This window comes from Solanum dulcamara, chromosome 5 (genome assembly GCF_947179165.1).
Source record: "Solanum dulcamara chromosome 5, daSolDulc1.2, whole genome shotgun sequence".
Lineage (NCBI taxonomy): Eukaryota > Viridiplantae > Streptophyta > Magnoliopsida > Solanales > Solanaceae > Solanum > Solanum dulcamara.
This window is the reverse complement of record NC_077241.1, coordinates 2,072,513-2,085,389: the sequence shown is the minus strand read 5'-3', so window position 1 is coordinate 2,085,389 and position 12,877 is coordinate 2,072,513. Positions and strand designations below refer to the sequence as shown.

Genomic DNA, 12,877 nt, shown 5'->3' with positions numbered 1-12,877 from the left:
TGGTATATTATGATAAAATACAGTACACTTTATTTATTTATTCTTAACCGGAGTGTAAAAGTTTATTGTGCACAAATAAAAGTTAGTACTTACAAATAAAATTGTTGCAAATGACTTCTTATATGATGTTTCCTCAATAACAATATGCATGTACAATCAATTTTCAAGAAACGGGAAAGAGGTTAAACAATAAACGAACTGTTACTATTACAAAGATTCTAAAAAAAATGGAAACAAATATCCAAAGTTGCTCTCACTTTCTACTATTGTATTTCATGTTCGAAACAGAGCAAGTTTTTGAAACATCCCGTGTGTATCTTGTAGCAGCAACAATGGCGGTTGATAATGACTATTCAAATATTGCCTCTTAACAACAACACAAGGGCGTCTCTCTCGCTCTCTTTCCCTCACTAAATTAAACAAATTCCTTGCAATCTCAAACGATGCAAAAGCATCAATAGCAGCATATTCAACTTGTTCATACACTAATTCCTCTGCATCCCATTTACTCAATGTAACATTCAATGGCTTCTCCATTACTTTCCCAAGCACCTCTTTCGCCATTCTCTTCAATCCCATCTTCCCATACACTTCCTCTCCGTAAAACGACAATGCCAATCGATTCAAATCCACAGTATTCGCCACAAACAACTTATGATCACGAAGCAATTTCTCTGCGTCTCCTTTAACCCCGACTCCAACAAACATGACATTCGGATCTCCAAGGAACTTCGCGAGGAATCCTGGAACTGCGTCTTTGTGGAGGAGTTGGAATAGTAAGCAACGTCGTCCTACACAGAGCTGGAGGAGAGCAACCGGGTGATTTTCCTCCGGGTTGAAACAAGGGAGCCACTCGATATCGAGACCAACGAGAAGCTTGTGGAGACTCCGGCGATGGACATGCACAATTTCCAGAATCCAGTCATTAACAACAACGGCATTGTTCGTGACAGTCACTTCGATTTCATCACCATAGAATTCAATTCCGTAGATTTTCGCCATTGGAACAAAGAAGTTTTTTAGTACTAATATGGAGTAAATTGTGGAATGGAACTAATAGTGCTCCTATATATATAAGAGAAGAGTTTTTCCTAGTTAACGTTGGATTGGGAAAAGAAAGTGTCAATATTTGGAAGTTACCAAATTTTATTTCCTAATTTTGTTTGAACCTTTTCTTTGTTATTTTGTCATACGGAATTGTTTTCCTAGTTTGTGTTGGTTTTGCCTTCCACACGCAAAAACGTTAACCCGCGTAATTAGAAATAAAAGTTCACGAAAATAGGAGTAACAAATTAGGAAACTTTCATTCGAATCGTAATAGTAATAAATACATATGATTTAAAAATTAACCTTCCATTTTAGTGAACTTTTATTTCTAATTGCGCGTGTTAATGTTTTTGCATGTTAATTGAGATTGCAAGGAATTAAGCGAGAGAGACGCCCTTGTGTTGTTGTTAAGAGGCAATAGTTGAATTGTCATTATCAACCGCCATTGTTGCTGCTACAAGATACACACGGGATGTTTCGAAAACTTGCTCTGTTTTTAACGTGAAATGCAATACTAGAAAGTGAGAGAACTTTGGATATTTGTTTCCTTTTTTGTAGAATCTTTGTAATAGTAACAGTTCGTATATTGTTTAACCTTTTTCCAGTTTCTTGAAAATTTATTATACATGCATATTGTTATTGAGGAAACATCATATAAGAAGTCATTTGCAACAATTTTGTTTGTAAGTATTAACTTTTATTTGTGCACAATAAACTTTTACACTCCGGTTAAGAATAATAAATGAAGTGTACTGTATTTTATCATATAATATACCAATAAGAGAAACAAGGGTAACATATTATTTTCTAAAATCTTGGTTCAGTCTCTTCCATAGAGTATAATTTCAATTCAAAATTTTATCAAATGAGAATTCCTTTGCTCAATAAATGAATATTTCAACTGTACAATGTTTCTCTAGACCACTTTCCTTGTGTTTATAATAGTAACAAGTTTCTGAAACTGCAGGTGTTAAGAGGCATAAAAGAAATAAAAAACCTATATCCCTACATCTAAATAAGCATTTGCTTTCAACATACACAACTGATCTTACAAAAAGTAGCTAAATAAAAAAGAAGAGAAAACGGGGGTATGTTGTGGTGTGAGAAGACAGGAAAGGGTTTACCATCTTCATTGACCACACTTCACTGCTTACCACCAAAGTGAAGAGATTCCGAGCAGGATACCACGACGATGAGCAAAACTTGGTATATACATCTTGTTGCGTCACAGATCTACTTCATGAAGGTCATCACTGAAGCTGCCACCATTCGTTGAGAAATGCATCGAATTAGCATCACTGGGCATGAATGACGACGGAGGCATACTCAATCTAGAGCCCGGTGATTTTATTTCAGATTTATTTGGGGAATAAGCATCAGAAAAGCTTCCACTCCATGATGCAGTTCGCCGGGAGTTAGCTGATAGAGAGCTAGTGCCAGCTACTTTATTGGAGAGGTTGTCCATGCTTGCAAATCTTTGCATAGGTGCAGCGCTTGATGTTGGTGCAGGAAAATGGAACGATCCATTAACAGCAGCAACTGAATCACTCTCACTATTACTTGAAGTTTCTTGCTCATTGGAAGTACTGTTCCCTGTCTCTTCAACAGGGGACATCGGGGCGGGAACAAAAAACTTGGCATTGCCAGCAGTAGCAGGCTTTATGGAAGGAACAGAAGGTGACTGGAATAGATTTGTTGGGTTACCACCACCTTTGTTGAACGTGTCAACATACCTGCCAAAAGAAGGAAGAGAAGCGGGTCAGCTTTTTCCATTGAGTTATAGAAGAGAGCACCACATGCACTTATAGCCTTTCGGTAACCAATTCTTTGTACCCAAATAAATTTTCTGGATGAAAGCCCTAGTATATGGTCAGATGAAGTTATAAAAGTAGGTTTGAAACCTTTGAAAGCATTGCTTCTGCATCACTTTCGATGATAAGGATTATTTCTTACGTTTTTAAATGAGCCTGTCAATCAAATTTGATCCTGGAGCCACCATAACTAATGAACAAAAGTGATAAATGCTCGATAATATTTTTTAACGAGCCTGTCAATCAAATTTGATCCTGGAGCCACCATAACTAATGGACAAAAGTGATAAATGCTCGATAATATTTTTTTGGATCAGAGTCTCATCAGGTGGATGTGCAACAACAACATACCCCGTGTAATCCCACAAAGTGGGGTTTGGAGAGGGTAAAGTGTACCTTTCTCCTACCTTGGAGGTAGAGAGGCTGCTTCTAATAGACCCTCGGCTCAACGAAAAACAGTTCAAAGCAGTTCGGAAAAAGAAATAACAGTAGTGAAGAAGCTATGACAAAATACTATAAAAAGCATGATAAATCAGCTATATGTGTATACACTAAAATTTGATAGTTTGACACATAGGAGCTTATCAAGTATTACTCTCACCAATTTAAATTCCTCTTTCAGGATCAGCCAACTAAGTAAACAATCGCTGTTTTGCCTAAGCCACCAAAAGGTTCAATCAGGTAGGGATGATTACTCTTATAGCTGTCCAAAGATGTCACTGACCATACTAGGTCTCTACTGTTACACCTTTTTTATCGGTCTACTGGTCCAATCATATCATATGTAAATAATTAACACACAAAAATCACTTGCCTTGACCGAACACCCATACGACCACGAGCTGAGAATTGGTTGGAGGTAGGCGGAAGAGGTGGAATTCCCACACCATTATCAGAAGAAGTTGGACTCTTCATTTCCGGAAATCCATTATTGCATATAGGACTTTCACTTTTTAATACACTCTTCACATTATAATCTGGCGCTCCATTCTGGAAAGCAGCAGCGGTTGGTGGAGGTGCAAGCGGCGGTTCTGCATCAGGAAGTTCAGCGCCTTCCTCTACCCATCTTTTAAGTTTTTCATCATAATAAAATTTATTCGAATCACCCAATTTTGCCTACAAGAAATAACACAAAAGGAAACAAGCGTCAATATCAAATTTTGTGGGGACTACAATCCAGAAAACGACAAAGATGAGAGAAAAAAAAATATCTACCTGACGGCCTTGATGGGGTTTGAGGACTAATCCAACAGTTTTCTGGAGAAGCTGGGAGCCAAAGCCAAAGCGACGAAAGCGTGATAGCCCTCCAGCTCCGGATGCATTGCTTCCTGTGTTACTTGAGCTTGCGTCCTTTGATGAGTCAACCTGATCCAACACAAATTCACAACAAACTCCTCTTTTCAAGCAAGATTAGATAGATCCAGTCCAATGTAATATTTACAGAGAAACAGGATAAGACACCTGTCTTGGAGTTCTTCCAATGTCAGGCTCTGAAACACTTCTATTATGCATCGTCATTCTACTGCTATCAGCTGCCCACTCACTTATTGGCTCTGAGGGGATCAGTGATGACATTGCCATGGTTGATTGACTACTTGAGACTCTAGGAGACACAAACTGCTGATGATATTCATTCCCTAGGGAATTGCCACTTGTTGGCATCGGTGGTAAGCCCCCAACAACACGATGAGCCGTGCTATCAAAAAGGTTAAGCAATTTACCAACCAATTTTGCAGGAGCCAAATTTGTGGAGAACCCTCCCTATATGCAGAAAGTTCCACCATAAGTATCTCTGAGACAATCATCCTAACATAGATGAGAGGATAAAGAGGTACCTGTTGGTGAGTTTTAATCCTTTCCTCAAGAGATGACACTAACTGTCTCAATGTTTCAGTCTCAGGGGTTCGGCCAGTTTTAAGTGATTTCGACAATGCTTGACAGTACCTATGATTAAAAATGCTAAGGAACTAGCTGAAAGGATCTCAAGTAACCTGCTGAATAAAAAATTGCATACTTACTTCAATGCTTCTGATATCCTCCCAACTTCAGCTAGCATGTGTGCATACACAAGTTTATATGGTTGAAAAGGAGGGAGAATAAATTGAGAATTCCCCAACACCTTTGAGTATTCATAAATCTCAGTCCTCTGTCGATACAAGCATTTGATCAATCAAGCGATAAACCCATGTTAAACAGTAGGACATACAGTTGGCACAAGATGTTTCACATTTCTTCATATGACTAAAAATGCACAAAAACTAGAGGTCAGCAGCACCTGAATAGCCTCTGGACTAGCATAAGTTCGGGGGAATTTCAAGTGATCTGCACCCACAAGACACAATCTTGCGGTATCTGAATATTGTTCAAAGTTTGCCTCAGCCACTAGATAGCAAATGTGTGCAGCAACAATCTAGATCATTTTTATTAGAAAATGTATGTAAGAAGCAGACAACAAAGTCAAAGGCAATCCACTGAATGAGAGTAATCTTAATGAAAACCAAGGCATAAGACATACAGCACTCCTCTCTTTCCACAAACAATCACCAAGATGAATAAGCACCAGTTCATCGTCCTTCGTCCTGTTTGCAGTAATCACAGCCAAATTCTCTTCCCAGTCATCCAGTATGATATTAGCACCAAACTAGAATAAACAAAGGAAATCAAAATAAGGAAATCATCCAAAGAAGGTATTATCCTTAAATCTTTAACAAGCAATAAACTAGGAAAGAAAACAACAGAAAGTCAATAATTATTTTTAAAAAAAAATGAACAGCAGAAAGTCAATATCTAGACATAACTCCCTCCCAAAGAAACGGGAAAACAAGAGAAAGTGATCCACTTATAATCTATGGTATTACCTAATAAACGAAAATCAAAACGTCAAAACATAACAAGACGGACCTCAAATAACATTCACAGACAATCATAATGGTTAAGAGTAGCTATTAAATCATGTGTGGGTATATTAAGATTCTGTACATCTGACAGAACAATGGCCCCACCTAACTCATCATCAAAGTTCTGCACGTCTTACAGAACAATGGCCACACCTAACTTTTTTTTTAATAACAGTGGTGTCCAAGCCACCTTGATTATTCCATCAGGTACCCCCACCAGCATAGGTACTGAGTAACTCGGTCTGCCAATGCTTAGTTGGATAGGAAGAACTTGCCTAGTCCTTTTTTCCCCTTTTTGTCTCTGCTAAGATTTACACCCCAATGCCCACACCCAACTTATCTCCAACCAAACAGAAGTCCTTGGACTTCAAAAGAGCAGCCCTATTGAAATTCCAGGGATCAAAATATACATAGCTATGCTCCATTTCCCTTTTTATTTATCACTATTAACCTTTGGGTACGCGCTAAAATGTCTTCTGAGCTCTTTTTTTGTTGAAGCTTTAAAAGTCAAAGAACGATTATGATACTATGTTTAAAACTGCATAGATATGATATACTCTATAGAATGAAGATACAGGAGCATGCCAATGGCAAGATCCCCTTTAAAGGCTCAATTCCTGGGGATTAGGTAAATCATAAAAAAATGAGTTCAATGGGGGAAAAGGCAGCAAAAAAGCTAATGAATACTAACTGCTTGTAACAAGTTATGAACACAAAACCTGTGCAGGCTGTTGAACCGCATTTACAACAGGCATGCCACTTTGAGCTCTAGAATCTAGAGAAAAGACATCAGCCGGTTGGCCAGCAATTAGTAGGCACAGTGTCCGCAAAGGTGACCCTGCTACTAACTGTCGAAGTGCCATTTGCTTCACCGTTTCTACATAGAACTACAATTACGCATGAAATCAAAATATATTAATAGAAAGATATATCCATATATAATTGAGAAAGCGGGAAGGAGGAGGAGGAGGGTGGGGGCTAAAGGACTATGGAGAACCAAACAAACCTGATCACCAAGTTGTGCAGCGAGAATAAGAGCTGGCCCCCACAACTGCCCCTCTTGTGCACATTGTAATGCTTCTTTCTTTCTTCCAGATACTAGAAGACTTTGAACCTCAGCAGCTGTAGCCTTAAAGCGTATAACGAAAACAGTTGGCTGATTTAGCAAACAATTAATATAGCAACTATAAACAGAAAGTTGTATAAGAATTACCTGCATCTGTCCTTCAGAAGGCAATTTCTGCAAGCACTGGGTAAGAGTGCCATATTGATTGAGTTGCATCCCATTCCTCTTCACAGATGCAAACAATTTGGCTATTGCTGTTTCTGGAACATCACTTTCCTGTTAAAGTAGCAGAACCAAATTAGCAACAGCTACTGAGTTTGTTGATTTTGGTGAAAATAAAATTAGACAGGAGCTATTTTTCATGCTATCGGGTTGATGGTTGTCCAAGATGAAAAATCTAAAATGCATTACGGAAAGGAAGACATTCTATCACATAATTTCTTTTTACAAGGTAAAAACGAACCGCGAAAGGCAAGTTTAGCAAACTTCACCAAATTTAACCAAATATTGTGAAGAACTTAAGTATGTCAAAATTATTAGGTATTACAATACCAAAATCTATGGTGTTAATGCTAGCAAAAGATCTCTTCAAATGATGATGGAATCGACACTTCATGTACTTCTGTAGTGAAAATCATCAAAGAGAACACAATATAATGAAAAAGAAATACGTCCTCCAAAACCTCCAGCCACTCTTTGAGATAGACAGTGATGTAGAGAATGGAGCGGAACTAAAGTAGACTTTTCAGTGCCCAATATCTGACCTACTTCACAACTCTGCTCAAGTGGTGATGCAAGTGCCTAATTATGGTTTCTTCTCTTGGTTATTATATGTGGAGCAGGGCTATTAGTACCACTATTATTTATTTGTTTAACTGCAGCCAACATCCATTACTGGATTTTCTTTCTTGTTTCCTACCTAATGCTCTCATCATTTAGGGAAGAGAAGCCAGTTGAATTTCTAAAACTTGGTGGAGATGCACCCATCATGTAGGTGATCAAGTCAAATAATAAAAAATATAGAGAACAATTTATCTAAAAAGCCAAAGGTATGTTAGACCCAAAACATGTAAGACGCATGACAAACTATAAAAGTCAGTGTGTGCTGATACCATGAGGTTTTCGAAATCCATTGAACTTTGACCAGTAAAAGCATTTATCAAGTCTTTCAGTTGATAATGGTGCCATTTAATTTTATAAACCCAACTAAAGCAAGTCTAGGTTAGATGGAGATATCAAAAGGCATCAGAAGTGAAAGGAGCTAATATAACACAAACAGAAAACAATAAGCAATGGATAACCTTTACTTAGTTGGACAAGAGCTTGATTTCAACCAACTTCGTTTTGAAAGGTAAGAACAAACAATCAATAACAGAATACAGGTATGTTATTCCTACAAATTTTCAAATCTTACCTTCAACACAGCATCAGTACCAAAAGGAGAACGGAGTTTCCCATAATATTGACATCCTATTTTTAGCAATGACAGAAGCAACTTCAAAACTTCGCCTTTCCTGTAATCCATGTCAGGAGATTCAGAGTTTGCAATCCTCTCATCGATCCATTTATTCAACTCCTTGATACTGGGACTTCCACCAACTAGTGGACCAGGGAATGATTGTTGGCACAAAGATCGGGTATAGTCACATGCCCCCATCACAAGACTTGAACTGTCAACTCTCTCAGAGACAACATCCATCAAATTGAGCACAGATATTGAACCTCCTATGGAATTCTTTACCCACCATGCACAAATACTTTCAATCATTAGTAAGAGTACTGTGACCTAAAATGTCGGGGAAAGACAAAAAAGGAAACAATTTTGACACAAACCTGACTTCCAAAGGATGAGTTCCCAAAAGAACTGTGATCTTTCATCACAATCAGTTTTCCACCAAAACCAAAAGAGACCAAAGCATGTGGTGGACGGCCAGCAGATGATTTTCCTGCAGAGGGAGAATGAGCAAACTGCTGGCTACTCTGAAATGCTTGCTGTGAATAATTGGCTGTGGTCTGAGTCCCATAATAATCACTTGAGGCATGCTTCTGCTGATGTTGCTGGAGTGTCGGCTGACTAAATTGCTGACCCAAAGCCCCACCAGAGAAAAAATGTTGGTCATTTTGACTTTGCGTTGTGTTTGCATTGTATGGAACTGTTCCCTCATAATGATTAGAGATTTGCCTATTAACATGGCTGCTTGCAGAAAAATCATGGTTGTAGTTGTTTTCTAATTGTTGGTTCCCACTATATTCTGACACAGAGTTACTTTTTGCAGCATTTTCATCTTGCGATATATTTGAGCTATGCTGATTCTGATTGTAATTACCAAAAGAGCCAGGCCAGTTGTAATCTTCGCCGCCGCTGCTAAACTCTTGGAATCTACTATTCTCATTGTGCCCGTATGCACCGTAATTCCTTTGATCACTATTGTGAGAGAAAGTCTGCACTGAAGCCAAACCATTCTGATCCAGTTGGCTCTCACCTTGAACAGTTGATTGAGCAGACGATGTGTAGCTCTCCAGAGAGCGCCATTCAAGTGCAATTGTATCATAATACCAACCAGGGTACTGAGGATCAAAAACCATATGGGACGGATACCCATTGTTAAGTTGTGAGGCCTGATTCCAGTCAGTCGTGACAACACCTGCATCACTAGCCTGTGTCACCTGATTCCAGTTAGTCACAGTCCCCCTATTGTCACTAGCCGGCATAGCCTGATTCCAGTTTGCCACATTCTCAGTAGCATCGTTTACCTGCGCAACCCGATTCCAATTAGTGACACTCTCAGTTGTACCACTCTCAGCTGCATTGCCAGATACAGACTGGGAAGTTTTCTGTAGGTACGAGACCTCTGGTGTTCCATCAGAAACAGACCAGTCGGAAACCAAATTAGAGTCAGTACTTCCTTGTACATTAGCTCCTGATTCATAACTATCAACCTGATACCACTGCCCGGTACTTGCGTCATACTTCCATCCTGGATAAAGATTTTCCCAATACTGACTACTATTTAGATCCTGTACATCTGTAACTTGTTCTGTGGTAGCATCACACACGTAACTATCTTGACCCTGTGTTAAGGAACTAGTATTCTCCAAATACGCTGTTTCATGAACATGTTTTGTGTCATGAACCTGTTCAGCTGGCGAAACAGTTGACCCCTTATTCACATTCTCACCAACATTTCCCGTTGCATCACCATTATTATTCCCCAATTCACTGAAAAAGTCCGCATAGGATCCAAACCCAGAAGCATCACTTGTAACTGGATCAGCATGGAAAGCACTCCATCCAACTTCCTTCACACCCGAATTGCTTGATCCACTGGCGTGATTCTCTGCCTTACCATCAGTTACCTCAGTCTCTAAATTACCATTTCTGGACTCGAGTAACCCATCTGACCCCCCAGAAGTCAATGACACTGAAGAACCACTACTCTTTTCTCCATTCCCCTCAACTACCAAACCCGGTTTAGCATTGCTATCAACACCTTTCTCCCCTTCCTTCCCAGTATCAACTCCACTGTTAACATCATCACTAATGCTGAGATCAGCAAAGGCTTTAACCTCATCAGATTCATCCCCATCAACATACACCGAGCTCGCACCCGCATCCAAACCCGTTGACGATGTAGTTACCTTAAAACCAACATCATCATCATCATCATTGACCAATTTATCAAAAAAATCCTCATCCGTCTGATCCTCCACTAAAAATGGAGGATTCGAAGCCATCTAACTATCCTAACCCTAATCCTAACAAAATTTCGCTCAATCAAACTCCAAAATCGAGCTAACAAGTACCAGATCGGACCTCAAAATTTCAATTCATTGCAGAAAAACAACAACTTCTGTATTGAATTGAAGCACAAATCCGGCAAGATCTAAGTTTTTCGCCGGATCTCAACAACAGTAAAATCAAACCCAAAAAAATCGCCGAAAATTGGAAAATTGTTCGATTAAATTCAACGCATCAGAATAGTAAAATCAAACCGAAAATTAATGCATGAAGTAATTAACTTACAGATCGAAGAAGCAAATTTCTCTGACGATATATATTTTATATACTTGTGTTCTATATAGAAACAAAAGAGAAAGGTCTCGTTTTCCTTTTTTGGATCAAACTCTCAAAATATTTATACTTACTATTTATATATATATATATATATATATGCCGTAATTATATGTTATATTTTTAATTTTCTATTCCGTGTATGATAGCTCGATTAAATTTGAGTTTGCGGGTGAAAGTTTCATGTTGAAGATAAAATATTGATGTATCATATCTTGTTTTGTTTCGTTTAATATAGAAATTTCTCATTTGGCAATTTATATGCATTCTATTTATATTTATGTTATAATTATGTCTTATTTTGTTAGATTTTCATATCGTATTTGATATTTGCGTTGACTTAATTAAAATCAAAATGGGAAAGAAAAGTTTTATGTTAAGGTTAAAAGCTTAGTATATGTAGAGTGTTTGTTTCATTTTATGTAGCAATATTGTGACTACACAAATTAAATCATCTTTTGTTATAAAAATAATTTCTCAATTAATTCTTAAATATTTTAATTCTAATTTTTATTTCATTATAATACATTTCACTCCGTTCTCAAACATCTTTAGTTTCAATTTAGACTAAAAATACAACGCTATCTATAATTGTTTTTGCTTTAAATTATGGTAGAAACTTACGTTATCTGTCTCAAATTATTTATCATATATTTTTTTATGTATCTATTTAAAAATACTATTTAGGAGGAAATTTTGATTATTTTATCCTCATTTTATTAAATATTTTATTCTATTGAGATATTTGTAGTCTTTAAGAACAACTACTATTAAGGATAAAATGAAAAAAATTGATTAGTTTTGTCTTGGACTTAAAAAATATTAAATAATTTGAAATAACTATTTAAAAAATTTACCATAAATAGTTTGAGACGGGGATTACTTGTATTGATTGTTTAAGCCAATATTTATTAGACATAACTTTAGTAAAGTCTATGTATATTTACTCTAATTAATCATTGTTAAAATTAACACAATTGATTTAATATAAATATCTGATACAAATAAATATCTACCCTTACTTTACTATTTCTTGAACTTGTGTCAATTGCTCTTCTTATCAAAATGTAGTATTCAATTAACCACATCATATAATTGAAACAAGGAAATCAATAAATACATAACTATATGCAAATTGGCACATTTTTTATAGTCTACAAATTTACATTTTACTTAATAAAACCTTTTTGTCTTTCACTGATAAACAACCAAACAATAAATGAGGTAGTGTCAATGAAGTAGAGCAATTATTTGACTTGTTGCCAACTTGCCATGCAATGCAACAACTTGTCTCTTTTGTTTGTGCCACCTTTAATCCATGGACCTCTAATTATTTTGTGAAAAATTAGGTGATGTTTAAATAATTATAATATAAAAATATGATAGAGTGTATTAAAATGTCTTTTAATTTTATGATTGATAATATATTGTAGACATTAAAATTTTATTGAATAAATTTATATTAAATTTTGACTTAAACTTTAAATTTATGATATGTAGATTAAGTAAAAATTTTAGTTAATAAAGTTGGATTAACGTTTTAAGTTTAAAATGTATGACTTCAATGATGTCCAGTGACATTTGATCGGTTTGCTAAGTTGACAAAATGAGGTCAGCCCATCCTCTTCAAGTCTAAGGTTCCTAGAATTATTTGGAGACCAAAATACTCTCAATTCCTAACTCACGCTTATATAAAAAGATTTTTATAAGGCCAAAAAAAAATAGAAAAAGATATATAGAAAATTGATGATCTCCAATTATGATCCGTAAGTCATCCACATATAAAGAACTCTTCGTCATTTTCAAGTGGTGAGACACAAGTTTTCATACCTCCACGATTGTGATCAAAGTCTGGCTTCATATTCATGGTAAAATTTCAACAAATATTTCATCGATTCAAGCAAAGTTATGCTCTTGAGTTGAAGATCGTGAGAAGAAGAATTAGAGGATTACATTTTTTTTATATAAAATTTTAACCCACATA

The 12,877-nt window shown here is 36.7% G+C and overlaps 2 protein-coding genes across 2 annotated transcripts; both read right to left on the bottom strand.

The window, feature by feature from the left end:
• Positions 1-101: 101 nt before the first annotated feature.
• LOC129888724 (uncharacterized) lies at positions 102-1,024 on the bottom strand. Its single transcript, XM_055963706.1, has one exon. The coding sequence runs from the start codon at positions 1,000-1,002 to the stop codon at positions 274-276; it is 729 nt and encodes a 242-aa protein (XP_055819681.1). The 5' UTR covers positions 1,003-1,024; the 3' UTR covers positions 102-273.
• Positions 1,025-1,936: 912 nt separating this feature from the next.
• On the bottom strand, positions 1,937-10,920 carry LOC129888722 (protein transport protein SEC16B homolog). The gene is made up of 13 exons (XM_055963704.1): positions 8,655-10,920; positions 8,236-8,556; positions 6,969-7,097; positions 6,762-6,884; positions 6,475-6,642; positions 5,374-5,499; positions 5,134-5,268; positions 4,877-5,004; positions 4,694-4,802; positions 4,320-4,619; positions 4,074-4,223; positions 3,673-3,974; positions 1,937-2,780 (listed from the first exon to the last, which is right to left on the bottom strand). Exons 1-13 carry the CDS (start codon positions 10,554-10,556, stop codon positions 2,273-2,275), a joined length of 4,401 nt encoding a protein of 1,466 aa, XP_055819679.1. The 5' UTR covers positions 10,557-10,920; the 3' UTR covers positions 1,937-2,272.
• Positions 10,921-12,877: the final 1,957 nt, after the last annotated feature.